General features: G+C 49.8%; 1 protein-coding gene across 1 annotated transcript in view; it reads right to left on the reverse strand.

The window, feature by feature from the left end:
* The window catches only part of DNAAF9 (dynein axonemal assembly factor 9), a 74182-nt gene extending 51296 nt beyond the window's left edge, over positions 1-22886 (reverse strand). The window contains exons 1-4 of the mRNA XM_054172425.1: positions 22709-22886; positions 11186-11265; positions 4349-4468; positions 2669-2793 (exon numbers count right to left, since the gene is read on the reverse strand). Of these exons, the coding sequence (XP_054028400.1) occupies positions 2669-2793; positions 4349-4468; positions 11186-11265; positions 22709-22794 (411 nt within the window). The 5' untranslated portion in view covers positions 22795-22886. The remainder of the gene's footprint in view (positions 1-2668; positions 2794-4348; positions 4469-11185; positions 11266-22708) is intronic.
* Positions 22887-23783: the final 897 nt, after the last annotated feature.

Below are 23783 nucleotides of genomic sequence, written 5' to 3' on the forward strand. Positions count from 1 at the left end.
CCTGTGCCAAAGCAGGGTCACCCAGGGCAGGTCACACAGGAACACATCTAGGTGGGTTTTCAAAGTCTCTAGAGAAGGAGACTCCACAACCTCTCTGGGCAGCCTTCTCCAGGGCTCTCTCACTCTCACATAAAGTGTCTCCTCATGTTGAAGTGGCAGCTCCTGTGTTACAATTTGTACCTGTTGTTCCTTGTCCTGTCACTGGGCACCACCAAAAAGAGCCTGGCACCTTCATCCTGACACCCACCCCTCAGATATTCACAGACATTGATCAGATGCCCTCTCAGCCTTCTCCTCTCCAGACAACAGCCACAGGGCTCTCACTCTTTATTCATAGCAGAGATGTCCAAGTCTCTTAACCATCCTCATGGCTCTCATTGGACTCTCTCCAGCAGACCCCTGTCTCTCCTGAACTGGGGAGCCCAAAACTGGACACAGTATTTCAGGAGAGGTCTCACCAGGGCAGAGTAGAGGGGGAGTCACCATCTTGGGAAGCAGATGTGCAGACTGGCAGATGTGGTGCTGAGGGACACGGTTTAGTGGCGCCCTAGCAGCGTTGGGTTAACGGTTGGACTTGATGACCTTAAAGGTCTCTTCCAAACAAAACAATCCTATGATTCTATAAATATCATACTTCTGGGCTCAGAGAAACACAAAAACTAGAGACAAATCACACAAAAATCATTTTCAGACCAAAAACCAAAAGAGCCCTCAAAATTCTCTCTGTTTTTGTCTCTGAAGATGCGGAGTTCAGCAGCAAGTCTGAAACCAGCAGACTTAGCCCTGCTGGGTGCTCCAGGAGTCACCTGCTTTCTGGAGCAAGGCAAGAAGGCAGGGGGGGGTTATCTCCTTTCTGTTTCTATGTGCAATACTCTGAACTTAACACCAAGGTAAATGACATGACAATGAACCTTTTGTACACAGCTCTTGGGAGCTTCAGGGGTACACCCAACACATGTATTTTAAGAACAAGTTCTCTTAAGACAAGCCTGAATTTAAGATGCAGCCCAGGTTGTGCTCTTTCTTCAATTCCAGGAAGCCAGATCAAAGGTGCAGTTCAAAGCCAAGCCTCAAACAACTGCCAGTTTCTCAAGACTGAAAATGCCATTAGAACAAGAACTTGGGTTTTGGCAGGGTGCTAAAAGTTTGTTCATCATCTGCTGCTGGAGGTAAAAATACAGCCTGCTCCCTAAACTCTACAGCCCTGGAACCCATCAAGGTTATACAGTGTGCACCAAACATCAGCATTTTACCCAATCTGACCATTTGGTTAGGAAAGCCCTTTAAGATCATGGAGTCCAACCATGCTCTACCTCTACCAAGGCTGGTGCTAAACCATGCCCCTCAGCACCACATCTCTGCCCCTTTTCAACACCTCCAGGGATGGGCATTCAACCACCTCCCTGGGGAGCCTGTTTCAGTGTTTGAGAACCTTTTCAGTCAAGAAGTTTCTTCTAACATCCAGCCTAAACCTCCCTTGGGGCAACTGGAGGCCATTTCCACTTGTCCTAGCACTTGTTACTAGAAGAGAACAACAGCCACCATGTTCTTTCTCCTAATAACTAGAATGCTTGCTTCAATTCCTGTGGGCTAGGTAAGTAGGAAGGATGAAAGGCAAGAAAGACTCCAGGTGCTGCCAGACTGATCCAGAGCTGCACAAAGCCAGGTACAACATTGCTTGCTGTATTTCTAGGACTCTTGATTCTGTTTTGTTTTCATTTTATGAAAGCAAGCAAAAGCTATTGCTGGGGCTGAAAAAGAAACACTGAAAAGCCACTGCAGGCACTCCTCCTGTAAACAGGATGCACTGAATGCCTGACACAGAAACGTTTTCTTGGTTCCCATTCAGAAGCAATGTAGGGAACTGGCAGTCCTTATACATGAGAAATGTGAGTGGAAGTGCATCGCTCAGCTGGCTCCCATGAAGCAGCACTGAACTTGGCATTTGCAGCAGCAGAACCCAAACTCTGCCATCCATTTCCAAAGTAAGGCCAATGGTTTCCCCTTCCAGTTATGCCACTACTTCAAGCCCACACTGTGTGATTAAGGCTACTACTTGCCACAGTCAGTCATACAATGCGCTGCCCAGGGAGGTGGTGGAGTCACTATCCCCGGAGGTGTTCAAAAGGGGATTGGATGTGGCACTTGAAGCCATGGTTTAGTTGTCATGAGGTGTTGGGTGACAGGTTGGACTTGATGATCCTTGAGGTCTTTTCCAACCTTTTTGATTCTATGATTCAATAAAACCCCATAAGATGCAGCTCTGGCAAGGGCTTGGGAGATGGTCTTTCAAAGTCCCTTCAGTCCCTAACATTCTGTGATCTCCACATGGTGCTTGGTTCAGATTCTGTATTTCTCACAGCCCACATGATTTTCCTCATCAAAAGATCATTGACTCATGTAAAAACAAGAGTAATTAGTGGGAGAGAGGAGCAATCTGTCTCCATGCTCCTACAAACACATTAAAACCATATTCTCCTTGCACACATTGGCACTATGATCAATGCAGGCAGGCAGATCACTCCTCTGAGGAGCATGAGAAATAAAATACTTTCAGAAGGGATGTTAAAAAAAAAACACCACCAACCAGGTTTCCACTTTGAGTCTGAACTGTGAGTCCATTAGCAAGTGCATTAGCAATTCCCATCTGCAGGCCCTTTCCACTCACCTCATTTTCAGTCAGGCAGTGGAAATGCAAGTTCCTCCAGAACGCCACGTAGGGCAGAAGGTGCTTGTAATTCACAGGGTTGCAGTACAGATGGACACTGTCAGGCTTTATCAAGATGATTATATCTGCAGCAAGCAGAACAAATATTATTCCAGCACCAAGGCTCCCTGCACAGAAGAATTTCCTGGGCACAAATCCCCTCCGCTGAACGGAAAAATGCTTCTCCTATGATGTGCCTCATTGAAAGCAAACTGTTTAACTATTTGCACACACAATCATTCCCCCCACCCCACCCCCAAACCCCCCCCCCGAGAACAGCAGTTGGAAGCCATTCACAGTTCCAAGGACAAGAGTTCTTCTTACTGTTCCCAACAACTGTGGGTTTTTTCCTGAAGTCTTGCACAGAACTTGCATCAGCCTTCTAAAAGCCCAGAGGGTCAGTGATGAGTCCTTAGAGCACTTACAACTCTGTCTGCACGCTGTGGTTGCTCTTGCCTGCTATTACATCAGAAAGTTTGTTCCAACTTCAAACCAGGATTGCAGCCTCTGGGGTGGATGTCCAAAGCTCCAGGCTGTCCAGGTCTGAACTATGTTAGAACATTTTCTGCTCGGGGATTTGACTGCTCAGCTCAGGCTCTGCTCACTGAGGCACTTTCTGCAGCTCAGGGCAGGGCTGTACAGCCAGCAGCTGCTCCTAGCAAGGGGAAGCTGATGGGGAGAGCTCCTGCCAAGGGCTGGGCTGCAGAAATGCTCTGGCTGAGACTTGCTCCTGGGCACACCAAGGGTACTGCCACATCTTGTGTGCCACCGTTGAGTGCAGGAAGCCAAAGGGAGAAGTGAACAGGACAGGTGACCCTCAACTGACCAGCAAGGGATTGCAGCCCATGGATGTCATCTTCAGCAGAAAGGAGGGACCTCTTCCTCAATGGCCAGTGACCCAGGAGGACTCTGTCCCTTCTGCCTTCAATCCCAATCTGTGTGTGCCTGAATCCAGCTCCAGCATCCAGCTCCTGAATCTGGTTCCCATCTGCTGCTGAGTCCAGAATGGGACTTCCCCAGTGCCTGCCCCCAGCATCAGTGGTGACAATGGTGACATCATTGCCATCAGGTTTTGGGTTGGATATTGGTTTGTATCTTTGTCTCTGTTTCCTTGGATTGTTCTCATTTCTATCCCAGCTGGTTTAGTTTCTTTCCCACCCCATCAGCCTCTCTTCTTTTCCCTTTGAGAAGGCAGAAAGGTTCATGGGGAGCCTCTGGCACTCATCCAGTGGCCATGCCAGCCCTAAGCCATAAGGAAATGCCAATCCATGACCACAGTGAGTGGCCACCTTTCAAATATTACAAAAGCAAGTTAAAGTGAAAAAGACTTTGAGTACTTTGGACCTCAGGAGGTTTGTGCTAACATATGTGCATGCACTATGACTGCTTGAGGATCTCTCCCAGTGGGCAGTATTCAGTCAGCTTTAGAATATTTGGGGGAGCTCATGGAGGGAGGTATTTAAACACACCCCCCCAAACCACAACACAACCTAAGGGAGCTCTTCAGCAGGGCTTTGAAGAACAATTTTTCAGGGGTGCACACACCACCAGAGATTTCCTGACCTGTTTTCTTTGAGGTGTGCCCCTTTTTTCTGCCCACCCCCTCCCCAGAAAGGCTGAATGGACAGAAATGCTGCTCACCATCAAGAACTTCTTCAGGGAAGCCAGTTCTTTCCAAGTCGTGGTTGCTCTGGTTGTACAAGCCGAAGAGCAGATAGTTGGCCAGCTCCCTGCACCCTTCATTGTACCGACTGTCGATTCCTGCAACAGCAAAGCCACAGGACAAGTGCTGTATGTCCTGCCTCCACACCCCCAGGAGTTGTCTTTCTTCCCTCATAACACTTTAGAAGTATTAACTCAATCTCCTCACATAATCAGCGGGCACCCATGCTTGCTGGAGCGTGTCCAGAGAAGGGCAACGAAGTTGGGGAGGGGTTTGGAACACAAGCCCTATGAGGAGAGACTGAGGGAGCTGGGGCTGCTTAGCCTGGAGAGAAGGAGACTCAGGGGTGACCTCATTGCTCTCTACAACTACCTTAAGGGAGGTTGTAGACAGGCAGAGGTTAGTCTCTCTTCTCCCAGGCAACCAGCACCAGAACGAGAGGACACAGTCTCAAGCTGTGCCAGGGGAGGTTTAGGCTGGCGGTTAGGAGGAAGTTCTACACAGAGAGAGTGATTGCCCATTGGAACGGGCTGCCTGAGGAGGTGGTGGAGTCACCATCACCAGAGGTGTTCAGGAGGAGACTTGATAGGGTGCTTGGTGCCATGGTTTAGTTGATTAGGTGATACTGGATGATGGGTTGGACACGATGATCTTGAAGGTCTCTTCCAACCTGGTTTATTCTATTCTATTCTATTGTTGAATCTTCTGGGGAAACAGAGGAGGGGGAAAAGGAGAGTTTCAAGTTCATTGCCACATGCTCACATTCCACTCTTGACCTAAATCCACAGATATTGCTTAAAAGAAAAATAGTTAAGCAAGTCTGCAGCAAACTGCAGTGTTCTGCATCAACAGAAGTTGCCTTTCACCTCATAAAATGCAAACTTCAACATCTGTCTGCATGACCTACGCATTCTAATTAATATGTTCTTGATTGAAGCTTCCTAACAAACTAATCCCATGACCTAAATCTCTCCTGCTTTGGAATAGATGATTAAACATTATCTTATCAGTATTATAGTGCAATCCCTGAGTCACCAGAAAGCCAGTGCAGACTCCTAGCAACGGCAGAAAGATGTTCTGACAGAACACACGGTGCACAAAACAGCTCCCGAGGGAAGCTTCATCTGGTCCTTGGGAAAAGGAGATTCAACCAAGCCAAGATCAGGAGCACAGACAGACAGAAGAGAAACACAGGAAGAAAGGGAACAGGACAGAGGTTTAGGAAATGGTTTAGCTTCTCTTCAAGACAGTCACAGTCAGTACTCCTCATTGTACTGTGATAAAGCAACTTTTCTCCACATATAAACCTACACATGAAGCAGCATCCCTGACAGCCACGCCTGACAGAGGTCACTGGTTTTGACTGCTACAAAATTCCCCTTACACACCAACATCAGCCTCTCCTACCAAGTTCTATTAGGATACAGCTGGCTGGTTTGACAATAAATGCAGATTTGTGACCACTGTCCAGAGGAGGGATTAGTGCACTCAGAATGTAGTCACACAGCCTGCACGTCTGGGTTTCAGGACTTGCACTGCAAAGCAAACCACTCAAGAGTCACCTGAATGTACCAGAAGTTAGAACAAACCTTAGGCTCTCCTCCTTGTATCCCTTCCTTTAAGTCATGCTTCAGCTTTTAAGAGCTAACCAGTTCAAGAGAGAGTCCAGCAGCGGCTACCAAGCTGCCAAAGGGACAGCAATATCTCTGTTACAAGGAAAGGCTGAGAGCCCTGGGGCTGTTTAGCCTGGAATAGAACAGCCTGAGAAGACATCATCTCAGTATCTAAAGGGCAGGGGTCAAGAGGATGAGGCCAGACTCTTCAGTGGTGCCCAGCAACAGGATAAGAAGCAACAGGCACAAACTGGAACACAGGAAGTTCCACCTAAACATGAGGAAAATCTTGCAGTGAGGGTGCTGCAGCCCTGGAGCAGGCTCCCCAGAGAGGATGTGGAGTGTCCTTCTCTGCAGAGATTTCAAACCCACCTGGATTTGATCCTGGGCAACCTGCTGTGGGTGCCACTGCTTTAGCAAGGGGATTGGACTGGATGATCTCCAGAGGTCCCTTCCAACCCCCAACGTTCTGTGATTCTGTGTGGGAGAAGGAAGAAGCTACATCACACCTGCCCCAACATTCTCAGCCCTGCCATGACCTTTGAATCCTCAATTCCTCTGCTATCTAGCCACTAGCACTGATCTCCACTTCACATCCACAGCCTTGGAGCTCTTTTGGAAACAAGTCCCAGTTCTGAGTGTTAGAGGCACCCCTTGTCAAGGGGATTCTCAGAAGCCTCAGCAGCCAGTCTGTAACACAGGTCATGGCATCAGTAAGACTCAGCTGAACACTCACTCCTTTTCCTCTCTGCTGCAATCTTCCATCTTTGCCATGCCAGTCATTTTCTGCACAATCAAACTGCCCTGGATCTGGGAACTCAGAGAGGAGGGAGAGAGCACCAAGAGGCATAAGTGGGGGAACACATCCTGGCTTTCCATGTTAATTATGCTTCCAGCCCCATGAAAGCAGGAGTACTAATGTAAGCCAGAATTCAATGGGACTCCACTGGTGCCAAAGCCCCTGTCTCCAGGTGGGATTTTAGTTGCAGTCAAGTGTGGAGACTCCCTTCTTCCGGGAAGCAACTGTCCCATTGTTCTGGGGACTGCATTTCAATGTAATCAGTCTCCTTGAGATCAGTTAGAGCCTTAGCAAGCTGGCACACACAACGTCCTGAAGACAATCTGGTTTGCTGATTACTTGCCTAACAGGCAGCTTTTGAAGGCAACCACCTGAGCAACAATGTGGCACAAAGCAGGGGCTGGGAAGCCCCTTTCAGGGGCAGCAGGCTGCTGGATCAGTTGTTCTGCAAGAAGCTTTGCTTGCATTTCACAAGCAAACACGACCTGGTCCTGGGCTTGACAAGCCTTTTGGAGAAGAAATTGTTCCTCATATCCAACCTAAACCTGCTCTGCTGCAGCTCAAGGCTATTTCCTCTTGTCCTATCATTTGTTGCTTTGAAGAAGAGGCTGATCCCACCTGGCTCCTACCTACTTTGACAGAGCTGTAGAGAGCCAGAAGGTCTCCTCTCATGTTCCTTCTCTCCAGGCTAAACAATTCCAGTTCCCTCAGCCACTCCTCACAAGACTTTAGGCTCGAGGTGAGGAGAAAGTTTTTCACAGAGAGAGTTGTTAGCCATTGGAATGTGCTGCCCAGGTTGGTGCTGGAGTCACCATCCCTGGAGGTGTTCAAAAAGGGTTTGGATGTGGCACTTGGTGCCATGGTTTAGTAGCCATGAGGTGTTGGGTGACAGGTTGGATTTGATGATCTTTGAGGTCTTTTCCAACCTTATTGATTCTATGACTTGTGCCCTACACCCTTGACTAGCCTCACTATCCTCCTTTGGACACATACCAGCACCTCAATGTCCTTCTTGGAGTGAGGGCCCCAAAACTGACCCCAGTATTCCAGGTGAGGCCTCACCAGTGCAAAGTGCTGGAAGACAATCACTGCCCTAGTCCTGCTGGCCACACCAGGGCTGATACAAGCCAGACTCTGCATATCATCCCCCAAATTCTTACCATACCATTAGCTTGTCATAAAAGATTTAACTCTGTAGCATGATTGGTTTGGAGGCTTTCTTTCTGTTTGCAGTATCCAGTACAAACAAGAAGCTTTGCTGCTATTCTACAGAAACACATGGAGTTAAATGAACAGATACAGTTAGTGGCAAATAAACAGGAAATGAAACAATGAGGAAGATAAGATACCTCCAGAAAGCTATCAGGAGCCCTCAACAGAACAATGGAGAGAGCCATTCATTAGGAAACCCCCACGCCTGTCTCCCGCTGAGCTGGGAGTTCAGTATCTAACTCCCAGCCTGTTCCCAGCTCACCCCAAGGACAGTGACTCAACTGCCCGAAGAGCCATTCCCTCTCCTCCTGCAGTCAGTCTCTGCTGACCTCTCAGGGAGCTGACTCAGTTTGCTAAATGGGCAGAAAACAAGTGTGGCCAAATACGGGGGCAAAAAATCTGCCTGCTCAGTAAGATGAAGCCGGGGCAAGAAATCAAACAGCCACCAGCACTGACAGCAACGGCCCGTGGCAAGGAAAGAGAGCAAAGGGAAGAGGAGCAGTCCAGGGGCAGGCTGAGACTCCCCTTGTGCACAGCAAGAAGCATCCGGGTCAGCCACGTCTCCTATCTGCTATTTCACACTTGCTAAGCTGACAGAAACATAGCCTACAGGTAGAGTCCTGCCTTTTGTCTCAGCCATGCACTGCTGACATGCCCTGAGTACCAAGGGAAAGCACATTTGTGCCAGAACACACTGAACAGCCATGTGAGTGAGCTCCAGGGCCAGCAGGAAGGTGAGGCTGGAGAGAATGGACTGACCATCTTCAGACACTTACCCAAACCCAACATGCAGCTGTGGAACTGCCATGAGAAGTGACACAACAACCATTTCAAATGCTTGGAAAGAGAAGGGGATGAACAATCAGTGCCATGTACTAAGTGCTGGTGAGGTTTTTCCCACATCCTGAGAGCAAAAGCTCTGTGTAGGAGGGATTTAATGGAGGGGGGATGGGTAAAAAGATCTGAGAAAGTAATACATGAACAGAATCAAGGTAGAATAAACACACAGATTTACAGGCCCAGCCCATGAGGTAGAATACAATAGAATAGACCAGACCAGGTTGGAAGAGACCTTTGAGATCATCGTGTCCAACCTGTCAACCAATCCAACCCACCTAAACAACTAACCCATGGCACCAAGCACCCCATCAAGTCTCCTCCTGAACACCTCCAATGATGGTGACTCCACCACCTCCCTGGGCAGCACATTCCAATGGGCAATCGCTCTCTCTGTGTAGAACTTCTTCCTAACATCCAGCCTAAACCTCCCCTGGTGCAGCCTGAGACTGTGTCCTCTTGTTCTGGTGCTGGGTGCCTGGGAGAAGAGACCAACCTCTGCCTGGCTACAACCTCCCTTCAGGGAGTTGTGGAGAGCAATAAGGTCTCCCCTGAGTCTCCTCTTCTCCAGGCTAAGCAACCCCAGCTCCCTCAGCCTCTCCTCGTAGGGCTTGTGTTCCAAACCCCTCCCCAACTTTGTTGCCCTTCTCTGGACACCTTCCAGCAAGTCAACCTCCTTCCTAAACTGAGGAGCCCAGAACTGGACACAGGACTCAAGGTGTGGCCTAACCAGTGCTGAGCACAGGGGCAGAATGACCTCCCTGCTCCTGCTGGCCACATTGTTCCTGATGCAGGCCAGGATGCCATTGGCCCTCTTGGCTGCCTGGGCACACTGCAGGCTCATGTTCAGCCTACCATCAACCAGAGGTACTCCTGCCCTCTTCAGGGAGGACAAAAAGTAAACATTAAGGTCTGCAAAACTTTAGCTTGGCAATGCTGAACTGTGAAACAGTTGATCTATAATCAGAACAGCCACAGCCAGATTCATAGGCAGACCCTACTGAAGCTAAACAGAACTCGCAGCAACCTAACCGTGAGCTGAAACCCAACAGGCAAGAAACACCACTGGCAAAAAAAACAGAGTATAATTTAAGTAATTGTATGGACTGCTCTCTTAGCAGCTTTAACAGCAGCACAAGTTTGTGCTGGTTTTGTCTCACAGCTCAGTGTGTAAAATTAAAGTTGGGGTGATGGAAATGCACTGACTGTAGGCCATTAAAGACAGCTAAGTGTATATATATAACCTGTAATGACTGCATAAAACCACAGTTACAAGTACCTGCTTTCCACACAAGCCAACAGGCCTTCAAATGTGAGGCTACCAATTTTGTGGTGCCCTGAAGGTGGTACTCTGAAGGCAGATTTAATGCATTTATAGCAGGGAGACATGGCTGCTTAATCAGAAGTTATGCAAGCAATTCTGCAGGCCGGATTAAACAACAACAGCCCCACTGTAGGCACTGAGAGCTCAGTGCATAGCACAGCTCTAATGACACCTCACACTCCCTGTATTCCCAGAAATCCTTCTTTATTGAGAGCTATGGACTTAAATGCTCCACATTACACTGAGGATTACACACAGCAATTCCTTGTGCCTGTAATACTTTCCCAAGAGGCCCATAATGTTCTCACTTAACTTTCATTGGGAGGTTGACACAGTGACCTTCCAGATCTCCTAGCTGTAAAGTTCCTACTTAAAGACTCCTTCAGCTCTTACCCTAAAGAATGTGGGGCAGAAATGTCAGGTGATGCAGTTAACACTGACCAAAAGAGAACCACAGAGTCAGGGAATCCTGAGGACTGGAAAAGACCTCCAGGATCACATTAAACATTAAACTAACACTGTCAAGTCCACCACTATCCCCTGTCCCTCAGCACCATGTCCACACCTTTTATGAGCAGTTCCAGGCACCACTTCCCTGGGCAGTTTGTTCCAGGGCTTAACCACTCATCAGTAAAGACATTTTTCCAATTGTTCAGCCTAAAGTTTCCCTGGTGCAATATGAGGCCATTTCTTCTCATCCTGTCATTTGTTACCTGGGAGAAGAGACCAACCCCACCTGGCTCCAACCTCCTTTCAGAGAGCTGAAGAAAGTCAGGTCTCCCTTCAGCCTCCTTTTCTCCAGTCCCCTCAGCTGCTCCTCAGAAGACTTGTGCTCTAGACCCTTCACCAGCTTCACTGTCTTCCTTTAGACACGCTCTAGCACCTCAAGTGTCCTTGGAGTGAGGGGTTGCCATCTGAGAGGACACAGGCCCTCACTGAGATGATCTTCATCTTTCTGAAACCCATGGTATCTTTACCAGTACAGTAAGAGCAAAAGGCAGGTGGGGCAGGGAGGGGAAGTAAAACTAACCTAGAATGCAAAGGATTCCATCAGGCTGAGATTTGCTGCTCTGTGTCAGGATGCTCTGAATGTTTCGCAGGCGGCTGCAGCTGCAAAAGGAAGAGAACTCAGGTCAGTGAAGTGCTCAAATGCAGTAGGCTAAAGAGTTGACTTAGTCTGGGTTCTTTTTTTTTATCATATAAACTAGGTGAAGACACTTCACCTTGGGTATTTTTCATTGAGATACATTTAGATCCCCTATCAAACCATCCCCACATTATTTGTGTATACTAAGGGATGAACCACATACCCTGAGAGAAGACTGGAACCTCTAACTATAGCTTCTGAGCAAGTGCCCTGTTCATCTCTTACCTCCAGCAAAAAGCTTTTGTTCAAGTTTCCTCTCACCAAGCCAATAAAACCTTTCTCTACCACAAAAAAAGTGAAGAGCAAAGCAACATGGGGCAAGTGATGCCCAAGTAGAAAGCTGGCAAATGAAAGGACTGCAGAGCTCCTACACCTACGGCAGAAGGTTGAGCTTCAGCACCATCAGATCCCTTCCACCTTAAGTAGCTCCACAAAGAGGACACATCCCTTAGCTCTCACATCAAATCAAAAAGCACAGCTGAACTCACAGCAGTGGGCTTCAAGGCAGAAAGCAAAGCACAGCTCAGAATGACTCTAAATAACTAATCCTTGCTGGAAGCAAAATAGCAGGGCCTTTTCCTCCTCCACACCCAAGGAAACATCAAGATCATTTTCATAAAGCATGTTACCACTCTTAGGACTTCTGATTTCAAACCTTTTTTTTTTCCCCCTTCCTCTCCTCCAAAATGAAGAGTTAGGGAAAATTCTAAACCTAAAGTCTAAGCTTTGATAATCTCCAAACAAAACAATGTGAAGTCTTGGTGAGATATGCATCATCCCAATGAACTGCTGATTAGATACAGTTGTCCAACATGCCTCTTTAAATGAGGGAAAAAAAATTCAGCTGCAACAGCCAGCCAGAAAGCAACACAGTTTGTGCTTCCAGGCTGGTTTTGATACAGATAGAAGGCCAGATACACCACTGCTGATATCACTGAATGTGTTCTCTTGTTTGTAACCTTGTTGATGCGACTATCAGCTGTCCCTACACAAATGCCCCTTACAGGAACACTTAAACAGAGCTAATTTTATGATCAGCTCCAACAAACAAACAAACAAAAAGCCTAGGCTTATTTTCAGAGTTACTTAAGTAAAAAAGCAAGTGGAGCTTCTCAGTGCCATGACAATTATCATGCTCTACTTGCCCCGAACGAAGGCAGCAGGTTTACGTTACGGCTGATCGCGGTGCCGTTGGAACGGCCACAGCCAAGGACAGAAAACACAACAAAGATTCCTTCATGGGAAGAACTAAATCAGTGCAAACCACTCCAGTTCTATTCCCCCCCCCCCCCCTCCAATTTCAGGTTGCCTCTTTGGAGAACAGAACAGAACTAACCAGGCTGGAAAAGACCTTTGAGCTCATCGAGTCCAACCTATCACCCAACGCCATCTAATCAACTACACCATGGCACCAAGTGCCTCATCCAGGCTCTCACTGACTCTTTTGGCTGAAATGTCCCAGTTCACACCATTCACTGTACTGCATCACCACCCACTGTATGTATGAAAAGAGACTGTGATGCAGTCTCAGATACAGAAACAGAAATTACAGCAAAGAGACACTTCATCCGGTACTATCAGATGCTGTTGCCCATGGAGGTGATGTTATGAAGCCCATGACAGAAAAACTTAACTGTATGCTGCACATTTTAGCAGCCTCTCATTATTAGGAGGCTCAGGGAACACCTTCTCAGTCTCCACAAGTCCCTGAATGGAGGCTGGAGCCAGGGAGAGTCAGGCAGGTGAGAGCCAGGCTCTTCTCCCAAACAACATCATGCTGGACAAGAGGAAATGGCCTCAAGATGCACCACTGGAGGTTTAGGTTCAATGTTAAGAATAATTTCTTCAGGGCTTGACAAGCCTTTAGGGGAAGAGGCTGCTAAGGACAATGGTGGAGTCCCCATCCCTGGAGGGGTTTCAAAGCCCTGTAGATGTGGTGCTGAGGGACATGGTTTACTGCTAATAGTTGGACTTGATGATATTAAAGATCTTTTCCAACCCAAATGATTTCATGACTAGCTCCTTAAAACCCAACCTAGATCTGAATCTCAGTTACTCAAACTTAAGGTTTTGGATCTTATTCCCACCCTGGAATACCCTGGAAGTACCTGGGTGAGAGATGACCCCCATGGCCAGCTATACAGTGCTTGAATTCTATACTTCTCATCTCACCAATGTCTAGACTCCTCACAGTGGGAACAAATACATTTGCTGTATTATTTGTAAGCAGCAAACCAAGCCTCTAGTAATTTAAGGACCAGCTAAAGGCAAGCCGTAAGGAAATGGAAGCAATTTTCTATACAGACAACCAAAATGCTTCTCAACCTATCTGCAAAGGACTGTTTAGGAGAGACCCCTATTTCCCCAGCCTGTCTGAAGGACAGACAGAAAGGACCCTGTGAAAGCACACCCAGAGACTTCTGCTGTGCCACAAGACAGCTCCCAGACTGACCTCTGTTAAAACACTGCCCACATCAGGGGCTGCATCGTCCTGCTTCTGCTCGGGGTGAGAAAAGCAGCTGTCATCAGAAACCAATATTCTGAGTATTTCCAAACTGAAGGCACAAGAGGTGGCTTTCCATTCATCTCCTCTCAAACAAGATGCAAAAACCCCTCTACAGCTGGTGTTCAAGCTTTTCTCTCAAGGCCAATCTAAGCACTTCTCCAGGCAGGGACAGGTTTTTCTGGATTGCAAAGCATTTTAAGAAGCCCTTCTGCATTACAAACACAGCACAAACACATACCTTGGCTTTCCTTTCATGCTTCCCCCCTCTACTGATCATGTTCAAAACAAAGGAGTGATCAGAACTCAATCTGACAAAGAACAAGTACAGAAGCTCCTAAGAAAAAAATTATATGGTACAAGGTTAAGTTACTGCTAAGCTGTTAAATTCCAATTTCACACTAGCAAGGGAGATGTGCTCAAACACATTTATCATCTAACAGGGAAAGCAGTGGCAGGAGCCTGAGCAGAGCAAACCACACCAGGATTTTGTCTGCTTGAGCTCTGAGTAAGTATTTTCTGCTCTCTTCAACCAAACTGCACAGGAGTTGGGAGAAGGGGAAGAGGAACGGAGGGAGGACAGGACTTGCTGCTTTGTCCTAGGTTGGGTATTTCTTTCCCTCCTTAATTTTTCACTTGAGGTTTGGGATTTTACTCTCCCAGAATTGCTTTCAGCATCTCTCAGAGAAATCACAACTCTGCTGCAAGCCTTCCAAATATGTAACTTCTCAGTTTGCAGTTTCTGCAAAGCAAAGCTGAATGCTGGGGCTACGCTTCCCCTCAGGAGACAGTCCTGAGACAGACAGAAGCAGCCAGGTTTTTATACTCATTCTTTCATAATGAGATGTATGACCATAAAGTTGTTTATTTCAATCTCAGCATTAAACAGCCTGCAGCAGAGTCTTCTCCCTGGGTTCATTTAAAGAAGTGGTTTCTGTGAAAGAAATCGCTGAAAAAGCTTCTGGAGGGACATTTCAAACATCATTCCAAGGGTGTATAAATCATTGCATTCAAAGGCTGACATTACAAACAGCAGAGCTGTGGGTCTGAAGGAAGGCTTTCTTCCAAAATAGCCAAGAGAATGATTAGAATTCTCAGGAGGTGCTTTCCAACAATGCAGGCTGCGCTGGGTAAAGTCAGCGGAAAAAGTTGGCAGTCCCTTACAGCTCACATTAGGCACTGCAATCATATTGGAAACACAGATCCATGACTAGTCCCACTCCCAAAGCCAGCATCCCAGCAAAGGCACTGCCTGAGGAGAAAGTTCTTCACTGAGAGAGTTGTTAGCCATTGGAATGTGCTGCCCAGGGAGGTGGTGGAGTCACCATCCCTGGAGGTGTGCAAGAGGGGATTGGATGTGGCACTTGGTGCCATGGTTTAGTCATGAGGTCTGTGGTGACAGGTTGGACTTGATGATCTTTGAGGTCTCTTCCAACCTTGGTGATGCTGTGATTCTCTGCTTTTCCTTGTACCACAGGAACCCAGAGCCAAACAGAAGCCCTGCAGGATGGCAGCCACACGCCAGTGCAGTCCTCTGGACCTCAGGATGCTTGCCAGGAAGATGTGGCTCCAGAAGCACCCACAGACGTGACCACAACGACAGGGCACAGTGGGGTGCTGCTGAAAAAATCAGCACTAGGTGCATCTGGAACCACAATTACATTAAGCCCTTCTAAGAAAGCCCCAGACTCCTGGATTTCAGTGAGGCTTGGACACAACATGAGCAGCAAGCCACTTATCCAACCACAGCCAACAACAACAAAAACAACACCACAGACAACAAGGCTGTTTCAGAAGGGGATAAGAAGTTCGTCAAATCAAATAATAGATTGGGTTACAAGGAACCTGCAAAGGTCATCTAGTCCAATGCCCCTGGGGTCAGCAGGGACATCTGCAACTAGAGCAGGATGCTCACAGTCCTGAACAACCTCAGGGATGGGGCATTTACCATCTCTCCAGCCCCTTTGAGTACTGAAAGGCCACCAGAAGGTCACCCTGAGCCTTCTCTTCTCAAGGATGAACAACCCCAACTCTCTCAGCCTGGCCTCACAGCAGAGAGCTTCCAGTCCTCACAGCATTGCTGTGGCCTCCCCTGGTGCCACTCCAACAGGTCCCTGTCCTTGCTGTGCTGAGGACTCCAGAGCTGACCCCAGCACTGCAGGTGAGGTCGCAGCAGAGCAGAGGAGCAGACTGCCCTCCCTGCCCCTGCTGCCCACACTGCTGGGGATCAGCCCAGGACAGGTTGGCTCTGGGCTGTGAGCGCTCAGTGCCAGCTCATGTCCTGCTCTTCACCCACCAGCACCCCCAAATCTTTCTCCAGAGGGCTGCTCTCTATCCCATCAGTGGAAGCAGGTGAAGTCAGAAGTTTTCCAGCACAGCCTTTTGAACAGAAGATGTGATGATTGTGTGATTTCCACATTGTCTTATTGCCCGTATAAGAGCCCAAGGCCCTGCAAGGTCTCACCCTCCTCACTGCCACTGTGTCTGCACTAACCATCTTGAAGCCATGTGTCAAGTCAGATCAGCTTATGGATCCAAACAAGTTCTAGCCTAGGAGTTAAAGAAACAGCACTCTCAAGCATCAGCAAGCTGATGTGACTGCTGATGGAGGGTCAGAAGGCAAAGCCACGTTTTGTGGTGGCATCTGGCAACAAACTCTGCTTGGGCCCATTAAGAAACTATACATTGAGGTACTTGCTTGCTAATCTTGGACTCCATCCAGCCAAAGAGGAAGATAATGACAATCATTCAGTTCTAAGAATTAGTGCTCATCTGTTCAGGTCTTCCTACTAATTAGGCAGAGTCCCTGGCTGTCCAGCAGTCTGGGCTGTCACAACTCGGTAACAGACACGGAGTCGCCAGCCACGGCTGTCAGCAAACAAAGGAACCATCACCAACTGTGCCTTGCTCAGCCAGAAAAAGCACAGCAGCTTTTTCTAAGTGATGCCACATGCTATTTTAATTTTCATTTTATTTAATCCTTCCACAATGTCTTACTTTTCCCCTGCATCTCTTGGTGCTCGCTGCCTTTATTCTGCCCTCAAACTTCCTTTTCTTGATGTTGCAATCCAGTGGTAGCAATGCAGCAACAATATCGTGCTACTCTGAGCTAGAGCAGAACCAATTCTGCTCAGGGATTTGACTTCCCAGCTCAGGCTCTGCTCACTGAGGCACTTTCTGCAGCTCAGGGCAGGGTTGAATCTGATGGGGAGAGCTCCTGCCAAGAGCTGGGCTGCAGAAAGGCTCTGGCTGAGACTTGCTCCTGAGCACACCGAGGGCACTGCCACATCTTGTGTGTCACCTTGGGGTGCAGGAAGAGGGAGTTGGCACTTGCAGGGGGGAGTGGACAGGACAGGTGACCCTCAACTGACCAACAAGGGATTGCAGCCCATGGGTGTCATCTTCAGCAGAAAGCTGGGGGATCACCAGGGTCAAGTCTCCAGTGGCTGTTGCCTGAGGAGGACTCTGTCCCTTCTGCCTTTAGTCCCTATCTGTCTGCTCCTGAATCCAGTTCCTGAATCTGGTTCCCATCTGCTGTTGAGTCCAGTCTGGGATATCCTCAGTGCCTGTCCCCAGCATCACTGGTGACAATGGTGCCATCACTGCCATCAGGGCTTGGATATTGGTTTGTATCTCTTTGTCTCCCTTTCCTTGGATTGTTCTCATTTCCATCCCAGCTGGTTTAGTTCCTTTCCCACCCCATCAGCCTCTCTCCCTTATTCTCTTTCTCTGAACACTGGGAAGGCAAAGGGGTTCATGGGGAGCCTCAGGCACTCTCTGTTGGCTGGCCCAGCCCTTCCTAACCCTGACAGACACTAGCATCGATCCCTGACCGATTCCCAGCGGACTGCCCCGGGCTGGCTCACCATATGGCTGGGCTGCAGGCGGCTGTGGTTAACAGGCAGTTCCAGGATATGATTTCACTGTGCTGGTGATGTTTTCCTCATCTTGGCAGATGTGAGGCTCCTCCCCCACAAAGGCCAGGCGGTCTCCAACACCCACATGTGGTAAAGCTTTGACGGATCGCAGCGACAAGGGGAAAACCTGAGACAGCCCTGGCAAGCTTGTGCAAATCCTCACATTAGCAGCATTCACCTTCAGGGAATGGCTTGATTAGATTCCTGCTGCCTACCTCAGACAGACATTGGGGTTTTATGTCAACTACTTCATTGAAAAATAACTAAAATGGAAAGGTAAAACAGTTTTGCTGTCCCCTCCCCCCCCCAAACCTCTTGTTTGCTGCTGCTACCACCACGTGTTTCCATTCTACTCCCCCAAAAGCTCAGGCTTATTTCTCATGGGCCTTTTGGGGACCTCACAATTTCTACCAGAAGCATCATCATTATTATTGTCTGCTTATATCAGAATCCAGGATTTTCCTGGATTTCCCACAGCCTGGCATTAGCATCAGCCTACCAGAGCTGTGAGACCAAAAGAAACCAAAGTCAGACTGAGTTAAAGACTCCGAATTTCACAGGATCCCAGCATGGTGGGGTTGGAAGGGACCTTTGGAGATCATCTGGTCCAGCCCCCTGCTAAATCAGGGGCACCCACAGCAGGTTGCACAAATAATTTCATTCATTTCAAAAGCAACTTATGGGGAGTGTGCTGTCTAGCTTGAACAGTGAATGTGCTTTCTCAGCCTTATTTAGGAAGATTTAGGTACACAGGGCTCTATTTTCCCTGTCTGCAGGGAATGTTATGGAGGACACCAACTGCACCTCCTTAAAAAGCATCACCTGAGAATATGAACTGCATGTTTGGAGTGATGGACTGCTCTGAAGATGCAGCAAAGACCAGCAGCTCGAGTGCAATTGTTCTGACATCAACCAGTCCCCAGTGAGGCAAGGCAGGCACCAGGCGCACCAGCAGCAACCAGAAGTTAATCTGCAGTGCCTTCAGACTAAATTCATTTTCAGACCCCACTACCAGACTAGAAGCACTGCAGTCACAAAGCCAGCTGCTGTGCCTTCAGCTCAATCTGTATCACAGAATCATAGCATGGCAGAAGAGTTTGGGTTGGAAAGGACCATCTAGTTCCAACATCCCTGCCGTGGGCAGGGACGTCTTGCACTAGACAAGAGTGCTCAGAGCCCTGTTCAACCTGCTTCCAAGGATAGGGTATGCACAACATGCAGGGACAACCTGGGCCAGTGCCTCACCACCCTCACAGTAAAGGATTTCTTCCTTCTATCTAATCTAAATCTCCCTCTTTTACTTTAAAACCATCAGCCCTTGTACTCCCACTGCACTCGCTGATAAAAAGTCCCTCCCCATCTTTCCTGTAGGTACTTCAAAGCTGCAATAAAGTCTCCCTGGAGCCTTCCCTTCTCCAGGCTGAACACCCCCAACTCCCTCAGTCTGTTCTGAGAGGGGAGCTTCCCCAGCCCCCTGATCATCTTTGTGGCCCTTTGTGAACAATCACAAATGCATGACTTTGACTGAAGCTCCCTGGGCAGCCAAGTGAGCCCAAGAGCTCTGCTTCTCTCCTTGGCAACTTTCTGTCACCAAGCACTTCTACCTATTTTTATCAACCATACAGTCCTGCATTCCCCTCCTAACTTTGGCTACAGCCTAGCACTCAACAGGCAGAGCTCTGGAGCAGGCTGCTCAGAAAGGTGGCAAAGTCTCCTATTCCAGAGGGACCAAAAATCCACCTGGGTGTGATTCTGGGCAAGCTGCTGTGGGTGCCCCTGCTTTAGCAGAGGGGGTGGGAGGAGATGATCTCCAGAGATCCCTTCCAACCCTCACCATGCTGTGATTCTGTTTCTACACCACCTTACTCCCCTAACATGGCAGAAACCCATCAAGATGCAAAGAACAAGGTTTGTTTCTCTTTACTTTCCCCTCTCCTACTGCAGCAAGTTCAATCAGCTCTCTCCCTGCAATCCTTAAAAAACAAAGGTCTGTCAAACAGTGCTATTGCAAACCCCTGGACCTCAGCACAGTGACATAAGAAACACATGGATACAGACTGTTAATCTTTCAACACAGATGGAGAATCTTTCAACTGGTTGGGAAACCACAACAACTCCTTTGTCCCTGCACCACCGTGCTCCTGAACACCCCACCAAGTGCTCCTCTGAAGCCACAGGGGGGGGGAAAAAAAGCCATGCACTTAACCACTGTGTGATTAAAACCAGAGTGGTTGAGAGGATAATATTAGACACACAGGCAGAGACAGCACAAAAATTAACCCAAGGAGCCATCTCCCCACATAGACACACAGTGAGAACTGATCTGAAGAATGTTATCTACATGGCTCATAAATGAGGATTTGCCTACTGTGTTTTACATAAAGGCAGTGAAAACTGGGTGGGTCTAGAGCCCTACCAAATAGAGCCAATTTGCAATGGGTTTAGGGGGGGAAAAAAATGACATGAAAGAGAAAAAGAAACACCACATTTGAGTTACATTTTGTGTAGAAGTGCCTGTCTAAAAGGAGATGCTCACCCACCACTAAACACACACACAAAACATGCCACCACCTTCTAAAGAGGCAGACCCCCTTTTTTGCCAACATCACCTCTTTGTTCAGGGCTTTTCCCTCTTCATTTACAAACCCTGTAACTCTGTAAACCTCCAAACCATTTCATTTACAACCCCCCCACTTCTCTACTGGCTTGCCTGGTGAGCACCAGCTCCCAACACGCCACAGAGCAGACAAAAAACTCTGAAGTATGTGGAAGAACTCCAAGAATTATCTCTGGCCCTTTCTCTATTCTTTATATAGTCTTGAGAATTTTTCCATTCCTGTTTGGGACTTGGGGGGTTGGGGGGGGGGGGGGGGGGGGGAAAGGGATTTTTTTGTTTTAAGTTATTTTTAATGAACTGCCTGGTATCTGCTGACTGCTTGGGAAATTTATGGCCAACACTGGCCTCCCTGCCTCCATCTGGCCTGCAACAAACCCGGCACAAGAACGAACCCCGAGCAGAGGGGGGGAAGTGGACGGGTGCCATGCCGGGTTACAGATGCTGCCTGCATCTCCCGGTGGAGCTCAGAAGCTTGCAGATGTTCACAGGGAGGCCGAAATGTTCTCATGACAGCCCTCAAACAGGATCTCAGATTACAAGAAAGAAAAATCACTCATAAAGAGAGAGGCTTCAGTGGAAACCATTTTCTCTCCCAGCTTTTTTTTTTTTTTGGTTTTAAACCATCTTGGCTTTGTGCATTTTTAGCTGCTTCCCAGCTGTAAACAAATGCTAAGCTCCTTCTAAACAAACAAGATTAATTTAGTCAAATATTTGTTATCTGAAAAGGTCATTTTTTTCACCCCCCTTCCTCCTCACGATCAATTTCATTCTTAGCTGCAGGCAGGGAGGGAGCACAACCACCACAGAACAGCCATGTTCATGTAGTCCAAGCAAACACAACGACCTCCATTTCTCCCTCTCCGTGCAGAATTCCCCGTTTCTCGGGAAGTAAAAATGCTTTTGCTGCCCTCCTCAAACAAAGCATCACAGCCATTTGGGTTGGTTTGTTTGTTTTCAAATGGAAAAGCCATCGCAAAGGCGTAACCACTCTAACAGCCGGGCAGCTTGGACAACTGTTTGTGTGAAATTTACATGCGACGTCCCAGGCGCTCCATTAGCGGCTTCAGGCTAGCGAATGTTTCCATGTATTGTGTTGTAACTATTGAAAGCATCGAGCACTTCAGTTCCTGGGTCGTTCTTTGTAACATTCAGGCACTTCAGACAATACGCTGTAGCTTAACACACGCACACCGGCGCACCTTAAGATGCTAAGTGGAAACAGAGCTCCAGCAACCTAAGGATACCCGAGCTGACACCCGAGCTCCCGTCGAGCCAGCGCTACCACCTAACACATCCCCACGCCCCATCTCCTCACATTATTTTCCCCATCTTTTTGAAGCTCACAGAATGTTGTTGCCTCAAGCAGCTCTCCAGAAGCCACCCAGCAGGTGCCCACACAAACACACCATCTCCTTTCTCTCCATAATCCCCCAACCTCTCCCAGACCTCTGCTCTCCCTACCCTAATTCGGCCTTCCCACCTTTCACAAGCCCTTTTTCCCTACTTCCAAGGTAGGATAGATGTGGGGCATCTATCCCTTCCCAAAGCCAGGCGTAGCTCCCCACAATTAGATCACCAGACCTGTCTTGCTCCAAGGCCCCCAAACAGCTCTTTCTCTCCCCCTGCATCCAGTCCATTGCAGCCTCCCACACATCCTCTTCCAGTGGGATTCAGGATTCAGCAGTAAGGCCAAGCCAGGCCTTTGCCTGCCATGCTGTCAAGGCCACCAGCAGCTCTCCCAGCAGCCACCCACAAGACAAACCTGCCCTCAGAATGCCCCAGCCCTTTTCCCCCAGCCCCTCGAATGATGCTCTTAGTGCTCCAGCCTGCCATAACCACTCCAGCCACCTTCGCCACCCCAACCCCCCTGCAACAGCCCCCAAAGCCCCCTGTGCACCACAGAACCTCTTCTTCATGTCCCCAAACCCCTCATCTGACCTGCCTCTGCACCTCCCAAGCCCCTAGCGCCCCATCCTCCCCACCACCCCACCCCAGTGCCACTGTCAACCTATTTGCTTCCCCCAGCACCACCCTGAGTGCTCCAAACACCTCTCTGAACACCCGAGCCTCCCCCAACCAAGCCCCTTAACGCCCCCAACCCCTTCCCGTCAGCTGCCCCAGCATCACCCCCTCCTCGGCAGCCCCCCCAGCTCCCTTAACAACGCTGTTCCGCTATTAACACCGTGAACGCCCCCAGCCTCCTTCGCACTGCGCCCCAGCGCCCTGCCCGCAGCACCCCCAGCGCAGAGCACCCCCAGCGCAGAGCCCCCAGAGCTCGGCCCCTCCCTGTCAGTCCTCAGCGCTCCCTCAACGCCATATCCCCGGCAGCTCTCGCCTCCGGCCCCGCTTCCTCCCGGCCGCTCCGTTACCTGACGAAGGCCTCGGCGGCGCGGGGGCGGCGCGGCGAGGGGCGCTGAGCCGGCGGCAGGAGCGCGGAGCGGCCGCACAGCGCCATGGCGACGGCGAAGCGGCGACAGCGGCAGCAGGCAACCGACAGCTCCGCGGCCTCCGCCCCGTCTCGCCTCGCCCCGCACGTACCACCGCGGGCCCTGCGCGGGGGGCGGGGGGGGGAAAGAGCGGAACTGCGAGACGGCCGCGGCAGTGCCCCGCTCACCGCCTGCCCCGCTGCGCAACCTTCAGCCTGGGCTTCTCCTCGTGGCGCAGGGAGGGCGGCTGGGAAGGCGTCGAGCGGCGGCAGCAGCCGGGCAAACACAGCGCGGGGTACGGCTGCCTCCCCCGTCCGCCAGGCATGGGTTCGACCAAGTCCTGCCCCCCCCCCCGCGCCTTCCCCCCGGCACACACCCCCTCGCTCCGCACACCCCCGCCGAGCGTGGCTGCGTCCCGATGTCCGCCCCGGCTTCCCCACCCGGCACGCCGTGGCGTGGACTCGTCCGAACGCACGGAGCCCCCCGGGGCGGTGTGGCATGGGCCCCGTTAAACTCCCGTGGGACGATGAGACACGGGCCCCCTCACACCCCCGCGGGACTGGGGGACACGGAGCACCCCAGATGCCCACGGGACGGTGTGACATGAACCTCCCAGACTCTCTCCAGAGCCTCGCCGGACGGTGTGACACCAATTCCCCGGACCCTACCTCTCGGCGCCCCACGGGCCGGCGTGACACGGACTCCCGGCCGCCCCCCTCCTCCCCAGCCCTGCAGTGCCCTGGAGTCCCACAAAGCTCTGCGGGATGATGTGACACGGACCCCCGGGACCTGACAGACCTCCCCCCCATCCCACCCAAAGCTCCAAGGTTGCACTGGAACCACGCGAGGCAATGTGCCCTGACACAGCCCCCCCGTGATCCCCAGCACTGCACACACCCCTGTAAGCCCCTCCTGAGTTGCCATTCACCACAGAGCCATGCCCTGAAACCGTGGCAGCCCTGTCCAGGCACCCCACCGGGGTGAGTCACCAGCACTTCCCCCATGTCCCATGGGAACT

The sequence above is a fragment of the Dryobates pubescens genome, chromosome 23 (assembly GCF_014839835.1).
Source record: "Dryobates pubescens isolate bDryPub1 chromosome 23, bDryPub1.pri, whole genome shotgun sequence".
NCBI lineage: Eukaryota > Metazoa > Chordata > Aves > Piciformes > Picidae > Dryobates > Dryobates pubescens.